The 16,231-nt window shown below is 46.6% G+C and overlaps 1 protein-coding gene across 1 annotated transcript in view; it reads right to left on the reverse strand.

Moving 5' to 3' along the window:
* Positions 1-16,231, reverse strand: part of FBXO10 (F-box protein 10) — a 555,020-nt gene that overhangs the window by 186,821 nt on the left and 351,968 nt on the right. The window contains exon 5 of the mRNA XM_085636503.1: positions 15,650-15,786. Coding sequence (XP_085492629.1) covers positions 15,650-15,786 — 137 coding nt within the window. The remainder of the gene's footprint in view (positions 1-15,649; positions 15,787-16,231) is intronic.

The raw sequence follows: 16,231 nt of genomic DNA on the forward strand, positions 1-16,231 counted from the left end.
ATCATTAGGCTTGGGCAGAAATATTCTAATTTCCATCTTTCGACATCTGTGGATTATAGTATTTAATCCACCCACCCCAAATTTTTTTAAATTTACGTAGGCACCCTCTACTTCTATAAGTAATGTCCACTGCTGTCATGTATAGGTCCACCCCAGCCCTCCATTCTGACATAGACAGTATTTTAGAAGCTCCCTAGCGTTTTGCCACATCCTTTTTCGCCACCACTAATTTCAAGTTACAGAAGATTAGCTTCGCCCGTGGACATGCTTATCAATGGGTATACCAAGAAGGACGTATTTGGCTTCAACAGGTAGATTTGCTCCTACCACTTTACCCAGCTCTTGTATTATATTTTGCCAATATAACTGTATAGATGGGCAGGTCCACAGTGTATAAAAGAAATACTCCCTCAGCCCCTTACGCCTCAGACATTCCAGGGGTATCACTCTTCCAAACTGGGAAAGCGTGTTTGGTCAAAATAAACCAGATGAAGGATTTTGAGTTGGATGAGCTTCCGTCTGGATTGCCCTCTCATTGTTGAACCTCGACTATAAGATCCTAGGCAGAGTCCTAGCGAACCGTCTTGCCCCTATCATCAACACTCCGGTATACACTAACCAGTCGGGATTTATCACGGGGCATAGTACCTTCACCAACATACGCCGGCTGTTTCACTTAATTCAAGGCACTTCCGTTGACGCCTCCTCCCAGGTTGCAGTCTCATTGGACAATGAAAATGCATTTGACACATTGGGATGAGATTCCCTCCTTCTCACCCTTGACTCCATGGGATTTGGACTAGGCTTCCTAGGGTGGATTAAAACTCTATATAACAGTCAGCCAGCGAGGGTCAAGACTGGGCAGCTGATAATCGACAATTTTAACATACAAAGAGGCACCAGACAGGGTTACCCACTCTCGCCGCTTATCTTTGCCCTCACCATGGAATGGCTGGCCCACCATATTCATGATGTGGGTGCCGTCCTCCCAGATCTCATGCGGTTACTAGATGATTTTGGTGAAGTTTACGGGCTGTGAGGTAACTTGCCTAAATCCTAAATGCTCCCTTTTTGCACCCCGCCCCGTCATGCAGAAGACCCCCCCTTGGGAACTCATCTTAAGTGGAAGCTATGATACCCTCAAGTTCTTGGGAGTCCAGATTTACCACTCGGAGAGAAACACCAGGGAGGGCAATCTCGATAGAGCAAGGGGCTCCTTCCGTCCTTCCTTGCGTTTTTGGAGGTCACTGCCCCATCCCTATTGGGCCCAGTGCTAATATCCAAGATGCTGGTGCTCCCCACCTCCCTTACTTCTTTGCAGCGCGTCCCATGCTGTTCCCTAGGAGCTTTTTCTGTGGGCTGCACTGATTGCTGCTCAAATTAGTATGGAGCGAGGGGTGAAGCTGAGTCGCGCTCACTACACTGCAGCGCCCGTTGATTGAAGGTGTCGGTGCACCCGACTTTAAGTTGTACTATGCAGCAGGGCAACTACAGTGGCCGATGGACTGAAAACGTACTCCCACATGCCCCAAACTGGCATTGGTTTGTGCAGTACTCAGTGACGTAACTATATACACGTGGTTATATGATCCAACTATTCGCTCTTGCCGGAAATCGAGCCAGATGACCGTGGCCTGTACATGCTGGTGCTGATTCGTATGCAGTAAAGGGCCTCATCTGCCATACTCCCTGGCATTAGTGATCCTTACATGCCTAACCTCTGCAGCCCAGTTCAGCAACAACAAGTTGCCCCTTGGAGAGAAGCTGTGGTAGATCAACTGGGGGAACGTTATCATGAGGGTTCCACCATGTCCTTCCAGGACATCATGGGCAAGTACGGCATACCATATCATATACCTGCCGCTGTGCGACACTTGGAGTGCTGGCGACTATGAACCCCCCACATCTGCCACGTTGCATGTGACCCTCACACACAATGGGAAAACTCATGCAATTAACATTCTGCACACTGCCCTTAACTCAACCCCGTTGGAACGTGCAGTGGGGACGCAAGCCAGGTGTTACCCCAGCCCATCGCAAACAAATCTTGGTCCTGAGCACCCCAATCAGTGAAAGATGTTTTCCGTAACTACAGATTTTAAGTCACACAATTTAACTATGTGCAACGCTCCAACCTCTCCTTGAGCCGATAAAGCGCAAGTATCCCACCCTGACCCCGGATTGTCCCTGATGTCACCTACCGGACGCAAATTCTATCACATGGTATGGGATTGCCCGATATTGCACCCGGTTTGGCAAGCAGTAACTACCATAGTAGCGGAACTTGCTGAGTACCAACTCAAACCTACACCCGAATCCTGTTGACTAGGGCTGCATGCCCGAACCAACGGTGACAGACACCTCCACAGATTTATCGATCTGGTGTTTGTCCTCTACAATAGACTGATAGCAATGGCATGGAAAACACCCGCCCCGACCTACACTGCTGGCTGGTCATACTTCTCACATGGACACAAGCAGAAACCAACATCCTCAGGTTACTCCGATCGTTTGGGGCCTCACGTACGGGTGGGGAGTGCTGGGATACTTTCCTGCTACATGTGGAGGCAAACAATTACACTCGCCAGCCCTGAATTGTGTTGATTGAAATAGTGACTATTCGCACGCTCATGCATCTGCCGTGCAGTGCTTAACTTGAGCCGGTAGTTTCCGGTGCTCGGCACCGGCACTTAATTGTCCGCATCCGTACCTATGACAGTCTGCCACTTGGTGGCGGTGTTTCTGGACTTCAAAGATGAGCACAACAACTGTTGTTTATTAATTCAATATACATTAAGAATGACTGATACCTGCCTTTCAATTGGTTCAGGGGATGGTAAGGCCTCCAAATTTCTATTTATAAAAGGCTTTGATGTGATAGCTCTGCAGGAGACATGGTCTAACATGAACAGTTTCTTTTTAGAAGGACATAAGACCTTCTTTGTGCCTGCCATTTCATTTAGGGCGGGAAGATCTAAGGTTGGTCTTATAATTTATGTCTCTTTAGCAGTACACTGTCACTGGACGGTGTTGTCTACCGATAATCCTTGTTTGCAGGCGCTGTTATTTTCTCAGGGGACTGACAATCTGTTGTTATTGAATATTTATAATGACAGCACTGTTTCTTCAGATGTTTGTGATATGTCCAGGATGGCATCATTTTTAAGAACTAACACCCGCGATGTCCTACACAAGGGCCACCTTATGATTGCAGGAGATTTTAATCTTCATTTATGCGGGACCCAACTGTGCCCAACCTCTGTGACATAGGATGCCCGCGTTTGAAGGACATGCATATAGAACATAACAAGCAGGGAGACATTCTCAATACCCTAGTCAATGAGTTTGACCTGACCACGGCAATGTGCCTGTTGGATCGAGGTAGAAAACCTATCATTCCCACCTTCACAGGGAGGGGGAGCACATCTATTATAGATTTTATTTTTGTTTTGCATCCCTTTTTCTTTTTTTGTTGAACTTCTCTATTGAAGATAGTATTCACAGTGACCACAACCCACTTTCTGTTACGACCAGCTGGCCCCTATTAGGGAAATCTAGGGCGACTGTAGCCAGGGAGACATTAAAGGCATCAGATCAGGGTAGAAGGTTAAGGTGGGTACAGATAACCCCAGACCTTTTTTATCAGTCTCTCCTAGCTAGGTGTAAGACAGAATTAGATATCTGTGAAAAGGACAGGTAGCGCCGGGGAGCATTCTCGAGGCCTTCTCAGTCATTTCACATACCATTGGGGAATTATTATGGGCCCCATCCAGGTATTTGATGGATCAAGCCCCGAGATGATTCGATTGGAAATGTTCTAGAGCAGCTAGGAAATTGAGGGGGCATTAGGCACCAAATCAAGGGATCCTGTAGTGGTTAAAGCCAGTAGAGGGCTATATAAAGCAGAACTAGCTAGGCGTGAGGCCGAGCTGATGTTAGCACCCTAAAAAACAGCAAAACGTTTTGGAGCATCGTTAATAGCCCATTTTTGGTAGGAGATGCTGCACAGCCACCCGACACACATTTTACAGAAGAAGAATGGGTTGGTTATTTCGAGGAAATGTTTAGAAGCCCGACAGAAGTCAGCTTAGACGATAGTAGGGAAGAAGGGAAATCGGCCCTTACTGTCCAGAAACAAGGCTTCTGGACCTGCTGGTATTCCCACGGATCTTTATATTTCCAACACTCAGCTGTGTGTGCCTGTTTTCACTTCAATTATCAATGCAGCTATAAGAGGTGGTCCGCCTAGTACTTGGGCTACATCAACTATCGACTCAGTTTTTAAAAAAGGCAATAGGAACAGTACCCTCTTTTACAGACCAATATCGCTGTTGGACTCGATGGTTAAGGTGGTGGGACGCATTTGCCTGGAAAGGTTAGCTTCATGGGCAGATGATAACAGTATGGATGCCGTGGTCTGCCGGTATTACGATATGCGGATGACGCGGTCCTTATGGCTAGGACTGCAAGGGGGTTGCAAACCCTACTTAATTCCTTCCTGGCGTTTATGGAAGACCAGGACGTGCTAGTGAATAACTCCAAGTGTTATGTGATGCAGATGGGACATAGCTCAAGTAAGCCTTTTAACGTCAAGGTTGGCTCTAATCCAATTCCTAAGACTAGAGTTTTTTCCTATCTGGGGGTTATGTTGGATGCCAAGATAAATTAGGGTCCAATAAAAAACAGTAAGCAAGAGGGATTTCTGTGGTTAATACAGCCATTTTTAATTTTGCTTCCCGCTTGGGCAAAAAAACCATTGTTGTACTCCTGCAGATCTATAGAGCCAAGTGTATAGCTCAGGTGACATATTTTAGAGAAATTTGGGGCTATATCTCTAATGACAAGCTCCAAAGAGTTGAAAATAGGTTTCTTAGACAGCTTTTACGTGTACCTCAGGGAACCCCCACTTTTATGGTACATGAAGAATTGGGTATGACCTATTTGTCAGACCTGTTGTCTTTTCATCTTCTACCTTATTGGCTCAAAGTATGGTTAAGTAATAGGACTGTCTTAAATAAACAGATTCTAAGGGATTGTCTCGCCTCAGACAGTGTTCATTATATTCCCTGCTTTAAATACATACGGGAAGGATTTAGCAGTTTAGGAAGAGTGGATCTCTTTAGTAACCTGGACATAATTAGAAGTAAAGACTTGCTTTGGGCCAAGTATTCCTTCTTTAGACAGCGGGTAGTGGCCAGGGAAGAATGCAAGCTAAGGAAGCCCAGTGTACGTAGATTTATCATTTAGAAAACTGTAAAATCACCGGAACCATGTCTTTTAGGGCTTCCCAGCTCATATGATCGTTTTTTACTGACTAGATTTCGTTTTGATCTATTTTATCTTTTTCTTGCTCATCCACGAGGGAGTAATAAAAGCGATACTTTGCTGCCCTGTGGCTGCGATGGCAAGTCTCCACAGGACATGCTTCATTTTTTAATGTTCTGTAGTAATTATGAGGTGCTGAGAAAGACTTATTTAATCCCTAATTTAAAAACAATGAATTTTAAACAAGTGTGTCCTGCTTTTACCTTTTTATCAATGCTTTCAGGGACCACGGAATGGCATGTCCTTAGCTTTTTAAAGGCCACAATCAGGCTCCGATCGAGCTGTGACTAAGTAACGACTGTGGGGCTGGCCTGTACGTGAAGTTACCTTGTCTCTTTTTAACTGTATTATCTGTATTTTATACAGTGTGTACTTTTGGTTGCCTTGATTTTATGTAATTTGACTTTTATGTTTTTTTCTACAAAAGCTGAACAAAGTGTTACTGATTGATTGATTGACTAACACCTGCTGCCAAAGCCATTCTTTTAACTTTGGGGTCCTGAAATTGTCAGAATTGTCACACTTGTAGGAGTGGGACTTATTAGTTATGCTGTTACTATAATTGACATTGGCAATGGGCAGTGCAAGCGGAAGTGGCCTGCTGACTAGAGCCCTGGCACTCACTTCTTTTACAAATTAAGCACTACTGCCGTGGCTTGCCTGGTCTTGTGACGAACTGGCATGTCTGGATACTAACGCGACACCCAAACTTTCCACGCAAACCATAAAGGGCTCTCTGCAGGCCCCACCTCACTTTCCCATGTACGTCCACCTCATTATAAATATGGGCTCCACACCTTCCCCTTCCCTCGCAATCTGTATGCCTGTACACCCTGGCACCCCCGCACCCTTGCCAGACAACTCCAGGCGTTGATGGTCCCTCCCGCTCTACCCATATTATGCACCACAAGACAAAACCGCCCTAAGCAGGCTCCACGGTATTACTAGTTCTGTTTCATTACTAAAGTGTTTTGCCCACTCTGACACATGTCATATCCTGACATCAAGATATTGTGAAATGTAACAATATATACAGTTGTTTTCCACTGTAGGTATGTTGTGTTTCAATGTTGTGCATTTATTTTGAATATGCTACTTACCAGTATGCATCTGTTCTTGGCATGTAGGGCTGTTGACATTCATATCTGTGCATAGATCGCCGCCTAGTGTTGGGTCCGGATGATTGCACATTGTTGTCCTGGAGGAGTCTTCGAAGTATCACGAGATAGGTGGCTCCTCCCCTGGACTACAGTGCGCATGGGCATCCTCTCCATCCTTAGATTATTTTTCGCCATTGTGGCAGTGATGGAGTAGATACAGTAAGTGATGACCATGCTATACAGTAATTCTGAGTGCTGCAGCCGCCACAGGCGCCGGGGAGGAGGGTGGGCGATATGAATGTCAGCAGCCCTACATTCCAAGAACAGATGCATACTGGTAAGTAGCATATTCAGTTCGAGGCATGTGGGCTGCTGAATTCATATCTGTGCATAGATTATATAGCAGTCCCTCCATTAGCGGCGGCTGCCCGTGCCAGCTGCAGCAGTCTGAAAAAGAGTTTTGAGAACAGCCTGTCCTACAGTTGCCTGCTGTTTTGAGTGTACATCTACACAGTAGTGTTTGGTAAATGTATGTATAGTGGACCATGTGGCTGCTCTACATATTTCCTGTAAAGGAATGTTTCCTAGGAAAGCCATGGACGCCCCTAACTTTCGTGTTGAGTGGGCTCGTGGGGGAATCGTTAATGTGCGTTTAGCTTTTTGATAGCAAATTTGAATACATTTAACGATCCATCTGGCTATCCCTGCTTTGGAAATGGCGTTGCCCTTGTGTTGTGGAGAAAAGGCAACGAAAAGTTGTTTTGTTTTCCTAAAATCCTTTGTTCTGTCTATATAGTACATGAGGGCTCTCTTTATATCTAGTGTATGGAGCATTCTCTCTGCGACATTTTGCGGATTTGGAAAGAAAACAGGCAGTTCAATAGCCTGATTCATGTGGAACTGCGATATCACTTTAGGCATGAATTTGGGGTTGGTACGTAGTACAACTCTGTTTGCGTGAACCTGTATGAATGGCTCTTGAATGGTTAGTGCCTGGAGGTCACTAACTCTTCTTAACAAAGTGATTGCCACTAAGAAAGCTACTTTCCAGGTGAGTAATTGAATCTCACATGAATGGAGAGGTTCAAAAGGTGGACCCATTAATCTGGTGAGGACCACATTGAGGTTCCACACTGGTGCCGGTGGGTGTCTTGGGGGAATCACTCATTTGAGTCCCTCTAAGAAGGCTTTGATGGCAGGCACTCTGAATAAAGAGAGGTGCTGCCTCTTTTGAAGATAGGCTGCTATCGCGGTTAAATGTATACGTATGGAGCTGTATGCCAGATTGCATCGATATAAGTGTAAGAGGTAGCAGATGATGTTTTGAATGGATGCATCCAGCGGGTTAATGTCATTGTTGTTGCAGTAAATGACAAACCTTTTCCATTTAGCCGCATAGCAAGCTCTGGTTGTGGGTCTTCTGGCCTCCTTGATGATATCCATACATTCAGGTGGCAGGTTTAGGTAGCCAAACTCTAAGACTTCAGGAGCCAGATTGCCAGGTTCAACTGTTGCGGATCTGGGTGCTGAATTTCGCCATGGTTCTGCGTTAAAAGTGCAGGTGTGATCCGCAGCCTTTTATGCGGCACCACGGAAAGTTCTAGAAAGGTGGTGTACCATGGTTGGCGTGCCCATGTTGGAGCAACTAGGATGAGCGTCAGTGAGTGTTGTCGCAGTTTGCGTGCCACTAGCGGTATTAATGGCGCTGGGGGAAAAGTGTACGCAAATCTGCCTGACCAGTTCATCCATATCGCATTGCCCTGCGACTGTGGGTGCGGGAACCTGGCGGCAAAGTTTTGGCATTTTGCGTTTTCCCTTGTGGCGAATAGGTCTATCTCTGGATGACCCCACTGTTGGAAGTACGGTTTGAGTACTGATGGATGTAGCTCCCACTCGTGCATTTGGTGGCTGTGTCTGCTGAGCAGATCCGCCATCTGGTTGTCTTTGCCTGGGAGGTGTGCCGCCATGAGGAACATGTTCCTTTGAATGGCCCACTTCCACATGCTCTGAGCCAGATGAGACAACTGTGGAGAGTGTGTTCCTCCCTGCTTCTGTATGTAGTACATGGCAGTCATGTTGTCCGTCCGGATCAACACGACTTTGTTGCATAAGTGTACTTTGAATGCCTTCATGGCTAGGAAGATTGCCATCAGTTCCAGAAGGTTGATGTGCATCTTCTTTTGCTGTGTCGTCCATAGTCCCTGCACTGTGTAATTGAGTACATGAGCTCCCCATCCCTGGAGAGAGGCGTCCGCCGTCAGTATTATTTGCGGAACAGGCTCTTGGAACGGTCGGCCCTTGCAAAGGTTTTGTGGATTCCACCAATGCAGAGAGTTGTATGCCCGACCGCTCACCAACACTAGGTCTTTTAATTGTCCTTGAGCCTGATTCCATTGACGTGCCAAGCACTCCTGAAGCGGGCACATATGTAGTCTCGCGTGCGGGACTATGAAAATACAGGAGGCCATCATGCCTATCAACTGCATGAACACTCGCGCTGGAAGGGAGTGTTGAGGTTTGAACTTTGTGATCAGCAGTTGCATGCTGTTGATCCTCACTAAATTTGGCTGAGCTGTGGCTGTCAGAGTGTTTATGGTCGCGCCCAGGTACTGGCGTACGTGTGCGGGTTGAAGATGTGATTTTGGGTAATTTAGTGAGAATCCTAGACTGTGAAGAAGGTGAATGGTGAGGGACATGTGGCTGGCACATTGCTGGGCTGACTTTGCCTGAACAAGCCAGTCGTCCAGGTAAGGGAAGACGTGAATGTGCTGTCTCCGTAGATGTGCAGCCACTGTCGCTAGGCACTTGGTTAAGACCCTGGGTGCCGTTGTTACTCCGAAGGGGAGAACTTTGAACTGGTAATGGTGATCCTGAATAGTGAACCTGAGATATTTTCTGTGCGATGGGTGTATGGGTATGTGGAAATACGCATCTTTCAAATCCAGTGTGGCTAGGAAGTCTCCCTGACTGAGTAACGGTAGAACCTGCTGTAGGGTGAGCATATGGAAATGCTCTGACAGAATGTAGTGGTTGAGGGGTCTCAGGTCTAGTATAGGTCTGAGAGATCCGTCCTTTTTTGGGATTAACCTTTTTTGGGATTAAGAAGTACAGAGAGTACACCCCTGTCCCTTGTTGGTTTACGGGCACGACTTCTATTGCACCTTTTGGCAGCATACTTAGTACTTCCTGCTGCAATAATGCCAAGTGCTCTACGGACATAGGACGGTGCTTTAGCGGTATGTTGGGTGGAGTGGACGTTAATTCTAGACAGTAACCATACTGGATAATTTCCCTGACCCACCTGTCTGTGGTGATGGACTTCCAGACTGACAGGAACTGTTGGAGTCTCCCCCCGACAGGTTTTATGTGGTCGGGGGGCAGGGAGAATGCGTCACTGTTTGTTTTTGGGGGAGGACCTGGTGTTGCCGTACCCACGTCCTCTGCCTTTGGTGCTGGATCCACGATATCCACCTCTATTGTTTTTATCATAGGTACTTTGCGTACCCCCTTTATTGTACTGCTGCTGGGACCCCTGACCTCTAGCTGCTCCTCTATTCCCGGGGCGACGAAAGGAGCCACTCCGAACCTGCTGTGACTGCAGAGCCCCCATTGATTTTGCAGTTTCAGTGTCTTTTTTAATTTTTTCGAGGGTAGTGTCATCCTCGGGGCCAAATAAAAAGTCTGGGTTGACCGGTTGATTTAAGATATTGTTCTGAATTTCAGGTTTGAAGCCTGAGATTCTTAACCATGCGTGCCTCCGCAACATTACGCTTGTGTTGATCGCCCTTGCTGCAGTGTCGGCTGCATCCAGTGCGCATTTGATGGACGCATTTGTAAGGAGTTGTCCCTCTCTGATAAGGAGCTCTGCTGCCTCTTTGTATTCATCTGGCAAGTGTTGTAGCAGTGATTCTAGAGTGTCATAGTGTGACCTATCATAACGGGCCAGGAGTGCCTGGGTGTTGGCAATGCGCCAGATGTTTGCCGCTTGCGCTGCTATCCTTTTGCCTGATGTCTCCAGCCCTTTGGACTCCTTGTCGGGGGGAGGAGCATCACCCGTTGTTTGTGAATGTGCTCGTTTGCGAGCATTAGCAACAACCATGGAGTCTAATGGTAACTGACCCTTAATGTACATAGGGTCTCCGGGTGCAGGCTTGTATTTTTTTTCGATTCTGGGGTTCAACACCCATGCCCTGGTTGTTTGTTTAAAAATGTCTTTTGCAGGTTTGAGAACTCCCTTCAACATTGGCAGAGTTTTGACGGTTTTCTCAGAGGAGGCGAATGTGTCCACTAAGAAATCTTCCTCTACAGTGTCAGAATGGAGTTCCACTCCATGATTGGCAGCAGCCCGTTCTATGAGGGCATTAAAGGCAGCAGTGTCCTCTGTGGGAGATGTCTTTATATTATAAAGCTGCGTGTCAGGAGTATCTGGTGCGTTACCCTGGTCGGTGGGGTCATCCCATGCCTGATCTGGGTCTTGCATGTGATCATCAGGATCGATATCCACCGGGTAGGTGGTATCATCCCCTATATAGTCCTCTCCGGCGTCTGCCTCTGAATGCGTAGGAGAAAAAGACGGTGGGTCCTGAAGGAAGGGTTGAAAGGTTTCATGAAGCACTGGTGCGGAACCTGCCAGCAGTTTTTGTTTCAAAGGAATCTTGTATGAGTCCAAACCCTTCTCTGGTGTGATTTTCCGCTTGCGGAGCATCAGCCTACCAGTGTCGGCGTCGATAAAGTGTGCCTGTGAAGGCTCGATATCGATTTGTCCAGTGGATAGTGTCTGTGTTCGGTGGACTCGTGTCCGAATTTCGAACATTTTCGGTGCCTTTGGCGGCGGCAATCCAAATGTGATGTGCGCCGGCGCCGAGTGTGCTTTTGCGTCCTTGTGCGTTTTGGGACCAGACGTAGGTTGGAGGGTTGCCCGGTCCCTGATGTGTTGCAACGACGCTGAGACCTGTTGCAAGGTGAACGCAGATGGCGCTTTGGAACCGATAGGCACCTTGGAGGCAGGCGTCGAAGCGGTATCCGACTTATTCCCAGTCTTTGGGTCGTCGATCCGAAGGTGGGTATCGACGCTCCTTGGAGCCGATGATTTGGCAGGCGCCGTACCCTTTGATGTCGACGCAGACGGATCGACCACCTTGACCTTGGTGGGTTGGGCCGTAATCTTCGGTGCCATAGGCCGAGGCGCCTTGTGGGGACCGAGGGCCTTCTTCTTTGGCTCGGCGCCGGAACCCGTCGTGGTGAGCTCGGCACCGAAATCTCTTTTGGTGTGTTCGGTGCCGATGACCTGTGCCGGCGTCGAAGGAGTGGAGGGCTTCGAGGCCTTCGATCCGATCGCAACCAGTTTCACTTTCGGTTTCGATGTAACCGGTGCGACGGACGGTTTCGGTTTCACTGAAGGAAATCCAGTCGTCTTCGATATTAATGGCTCCTGTGAAATATTCGAGGCCGGGCCTTGAGGCGGGGCCGAAGAACTGTGTGACTGATCTTGGGTAAGGCCCGCAGGCGATCCCTCGACCTGAGCCTTATGACGACTTTGTCTCTCGGCCTCCGTATCGACGGGTTGGCCTAGCTCTTCGCTGGAGCTATCTTCCTCGGCCCCAAGGGCCTCATTGTAGTCTCCTACCTCGTCGACGACGTCTTCGTCCTCGAAGATCACCTCATCATCGTCTTCCAATCGGGATTCATGTTCGGAAGCGTGGCTGGAGTCTATGTCTTCTACGCTCTCGGCTTCCTCATCCTCGGTGCTGAAGATGTTGACCGGGGCAGGCGCCGATGGCTGTGCCTCCAATCTCGCTGCCCGTCGATTCCGCAGAGTCTTCTTTGAGCGGAACCGGGCGCAGGCCATACATTTCGACTCATCATGATCCGGTGAGAGACATTTGTTGCACACCGGATGGACATCGACGTGTGGGTATTTCACATGGCATAAAGGAAATCTCTTGAAAGGAGTCCTCGATTCCATCGTCGAGGGGTGATCAATGTTCGGAGCGAAGCGGATCCGAAAAGCGTGAAGAAGGTACTAAAACACAAAATAAACTGGTCGATACCGAACGCAAACAATACAGACGAGATCTAAAGGCCTTTTGGCCTTAAACTAAAGTTTCCGAACTTGAGCTAAGATAAGCACATCCGAACCCAATGGCGGAAAAAAACAATCTAAGGATGGAGAGGATGCCCATGCGCACTGTAGTCCAGGGGAGGAGCCTCCTATCTCGTGATACTTCGAAGACTCTTCCAGGACAACAATGTGCAATCATCCGGACCCAACACTAGGCGGCGATCTATGCACAGATATGAATTCAGCAGCCCACATGCCTCGAACATATGCGGTACTGTAAATGTACTATGTTGAAAACTCAATAAAACACCTTTAAAAAACAAACTATGTTTTGTGTTTACAGATTTCAACACTATACACCAGGTTGGAATTTGCGCTCCTTGCCCCAAAATGTATTCTTAATAGTCTACCACCAGCGCTGCCGAATGGAGAAGTTGCCAAATACCAAGGCTGTCTAGTTTTGATTTCACTTCATGCCTCTTTCTTCAAACACACAACACTTTGTCTCTTTATCTCCCACTTGCAGTTTCTTTTTGATCTCTGCTCTCTCTCTCTTGTTTTTTTCATTTTTCTCCTTTTCAGCCTCTCTTTCTCTTGGTCTGGGTCAAGGCCTCATGATGAAAAATAACTCCTCGTGTCTGCCACCTGCAACCACATGCCCAAATCAAGACCTGCCTACTATGAACCACATGTGCAAGAAGATGGTCGGAACTTTTTGTGGAGACTTCACAGCTCTACAATTCTGAGCCATTCTTCTTATTGAAATTTGGTGCAATGCGGGAAATTATCAACAGCTAGCCTTTTCAAACGACAACCTCCGCCAAACCACTCTGACCCAGTGGAGTCTTTTCTGTCCACAGATATCACCATCATGCCACATACGTTTAGAATGAGCAGCTGAATAATTATACAGTGCATACAGTGATGGGACACTGAAGTGGGAGCAGTACTGTTACCATCCCAGATAAACCGAGAGATCGGAAATGTGTTAGCAATGGCAAATCTCCCTTACCATACCGGATAAAAGTGCAGACGATAATGATTTGCAACCGACTGAACATATATATCTATATCTATCTATATATATATTCACTGAAAAAACCATAGGTTTCACACATGTTATAGTTAGCGGAAATTTTACTGATAAAAAACCAATGAAATTCCCCCGTTATAGTTAGTGCAGGCAACTATAACTCACGCGACCGCAATCCTCTGCTGATGCTAATACTGTATTTAGACACTTATTTGCCCATGTCTTCTTCCATACATTTTTAGCTATACATATATTACAAATATTTTTTTTTCATAAAGACACATATGTCATCAGCAGAAGATTGCGGTCGCGTGAGTTATAGTTGCCTGCACTAACTATAACGGGGGAATTTCATTGGTTTTTTATCAGTAAAATTTCCGCTAACTATAACATGTGTGAAACCTATGGTTTTTTCAGTGAATTTGCAAGGTTTTTTAAATGCTAATTCCTAACTATAACGTGTGTGAAACCTATGGTTTTTTCAGTGAATTTGTACGGTTTTTTAAATGCTAAGTTACTTTACGCCATTCGTGGCGTGTGCGCCCACTTAACGCAGTTCGTTCCGTGCGTGCACAGTGAGCACTCGGTGCGCCTCGCGCACCGTGCGCCCACTTTACGCAGTTAGTGCCGTGCACGCACGGTGGGCACGCGGTGCGCTACGCGCACCGCGTGCCCACGTTACGCTAGATGGGCCATGTACGCACGATGTGCTTCGCGCACCGTGCGCACATGGAGGACATATGATGCACTTCGTTTTGAAAGGTAATATTTTAATTTTTCGCACCACATATAAGCCATGCACAAATGGTGCCCTTCGGGCACCATTTGCACACGGGGTGGGGTGAGTGTGGATATTTTTTTTTATTTTTATATTTTTTTACCGTACGCGTACGGTAAGCGTAATCGGCGAAATTAGCGAAAAAATAAAAATTCCGTTTTTGGCCTTGGGGGATCTTTGGGGACTCCCTCAACATGGCTAGGTGTTTTGGAGCTGTCCAAACAGCCCCTTTATATGTGTTTGGTCTTTGTATTTTAATCATCACTCTCAGTGCGAGAGAGAAAATGGCGGCCGCCGCTTCCTGGTTTCGGCCGATTCGAATGTTTACTAAGATCTAAGAGCCAATCAGAATCGCGCTCGCGCACGCCACCGTACGCGTACGGTAAGCGTACCCTAAGCGCACCGTAAGCTGGCTCAGATATATATATTGATTTAAAGGCTATTTTCTCAGAATCTACTGAACAGATTTACACCAAACCTACAAAAGGCACTTCCTTGACCTGAGGACTACCTCTCTGCCAAATTTTGAGTAATTCTGTTCAGCCGTTCGGGCTGTAGCTGTGTCTAAAGGTCCTATGGAAAAATGCATGGGAAAAACGCGTTTTGGGACCCCCCTTTTATCTCAGCCCCCGCTTGACGGATCCCCCCGAGACTTTCAGGGTAGGAGCGGAGCGTAGCGCCCCACCTATTTTGAAAAATTCGCGAGGATTCGTCGACCGGCGCCAAAGTTATTCAAAATAGAATGTTGCGGATTTCCTATGGAAACGTGGTCCTAACTATAACTACCTACTGGCGACCGCCAGTAGGTAATATATATATATATATATATATATATATATATATATATATATATATATATATTGCTGAACAAAATGATAGGCCAGACATTTTTTAATTAGAAACATTTCACTGTGATGCTACTATTGCAAGTATACAATGGAGACTACTATAAATAGTCTACAATGCACTAAAAGTGGAGAAACCATATACAAGAAGAAAAGCAACCCTAACATTTCATCATAGATCGCAGAGTATAACAGCAGCGATTTTCTGCACCAGAAAGGCGGTAAAAGTTTCAACAAATGTTAACAGCTTAAAGAAAGACTCATGTCTTGGCTCCTATGTTTGCTGTGCGAAGGAAGCCCATATATATGACGATGTTATTCATTACAGATGCATTCTGTTTCTTCGCACAGCGGACCAAGGGCACCCAGCAATCCCTGCTACTGCCTGCCAAAAGAGTGTTTATTATGTTTAAAAATAGAAGAAGAAACGGGGAGGGTAAAAAAGCAGATGAAGAAAAACAGGAGAGAAATAACGCGCTTCCATTGCCGCACAGCGCTGTAACCTACCTCACGACCGGATTTCCATTGTATAAAATATAAATGCCAGCCTCCTTGTTCCCATATATCTGATTGCTGCGGATGACGCCTTTTCCGTTGCCCAGGACGACGATACCTGAACGAAGGCCACTGTGTATCTTATTGCACTGATGGTTTCCAGCAGTACATGAAACAAAAAGATATGGATCGGTACAAACGCTATTCATTTTTATAAAAACAACAAACGTCACAAATGATGCAATGGGCTAAAATATGTCAAGTACACTTACTAATGAGCCACCTCTTATTTGAACAACTGAGCATGCAGGACACGCACCTTTACCATACATATAGACAGTGCTCGGTTCTGTGTTAGCTGCATGAGAATATAGCAGTGTTGTAAGCAATGATACAGGTTAGGGTCATAGAGCACTTCTAATTGTCCCAGACTGCCCCTCCTCCACTCTACAGCGACACTCCCCAAAGCACTGCATTTGCAAACTCAGAAAAAACACCAACATGTGGACCTTCTGTAGAGTGCTGGGTTGGAAGAATTACACATTTACACTATTCGTGAGCTCGAGTTTATGTTGCAAAGTGTACCTTTTGTGT

The sequence above is a fragment of the Triturus cristatus genome, chromosome 2_1 (genome assembly GCF_964204655.1).
Source record: "Triturus cristatus chromosome 2_1, aTriCri1.1, whole genome shotgun sequence".
NCBI classification, from domain to species: Eukaryota; Metazoa; Chordata; class Amphibia; order Caudata; family Salamandridae; genus Triturus; species Triturus cristatus.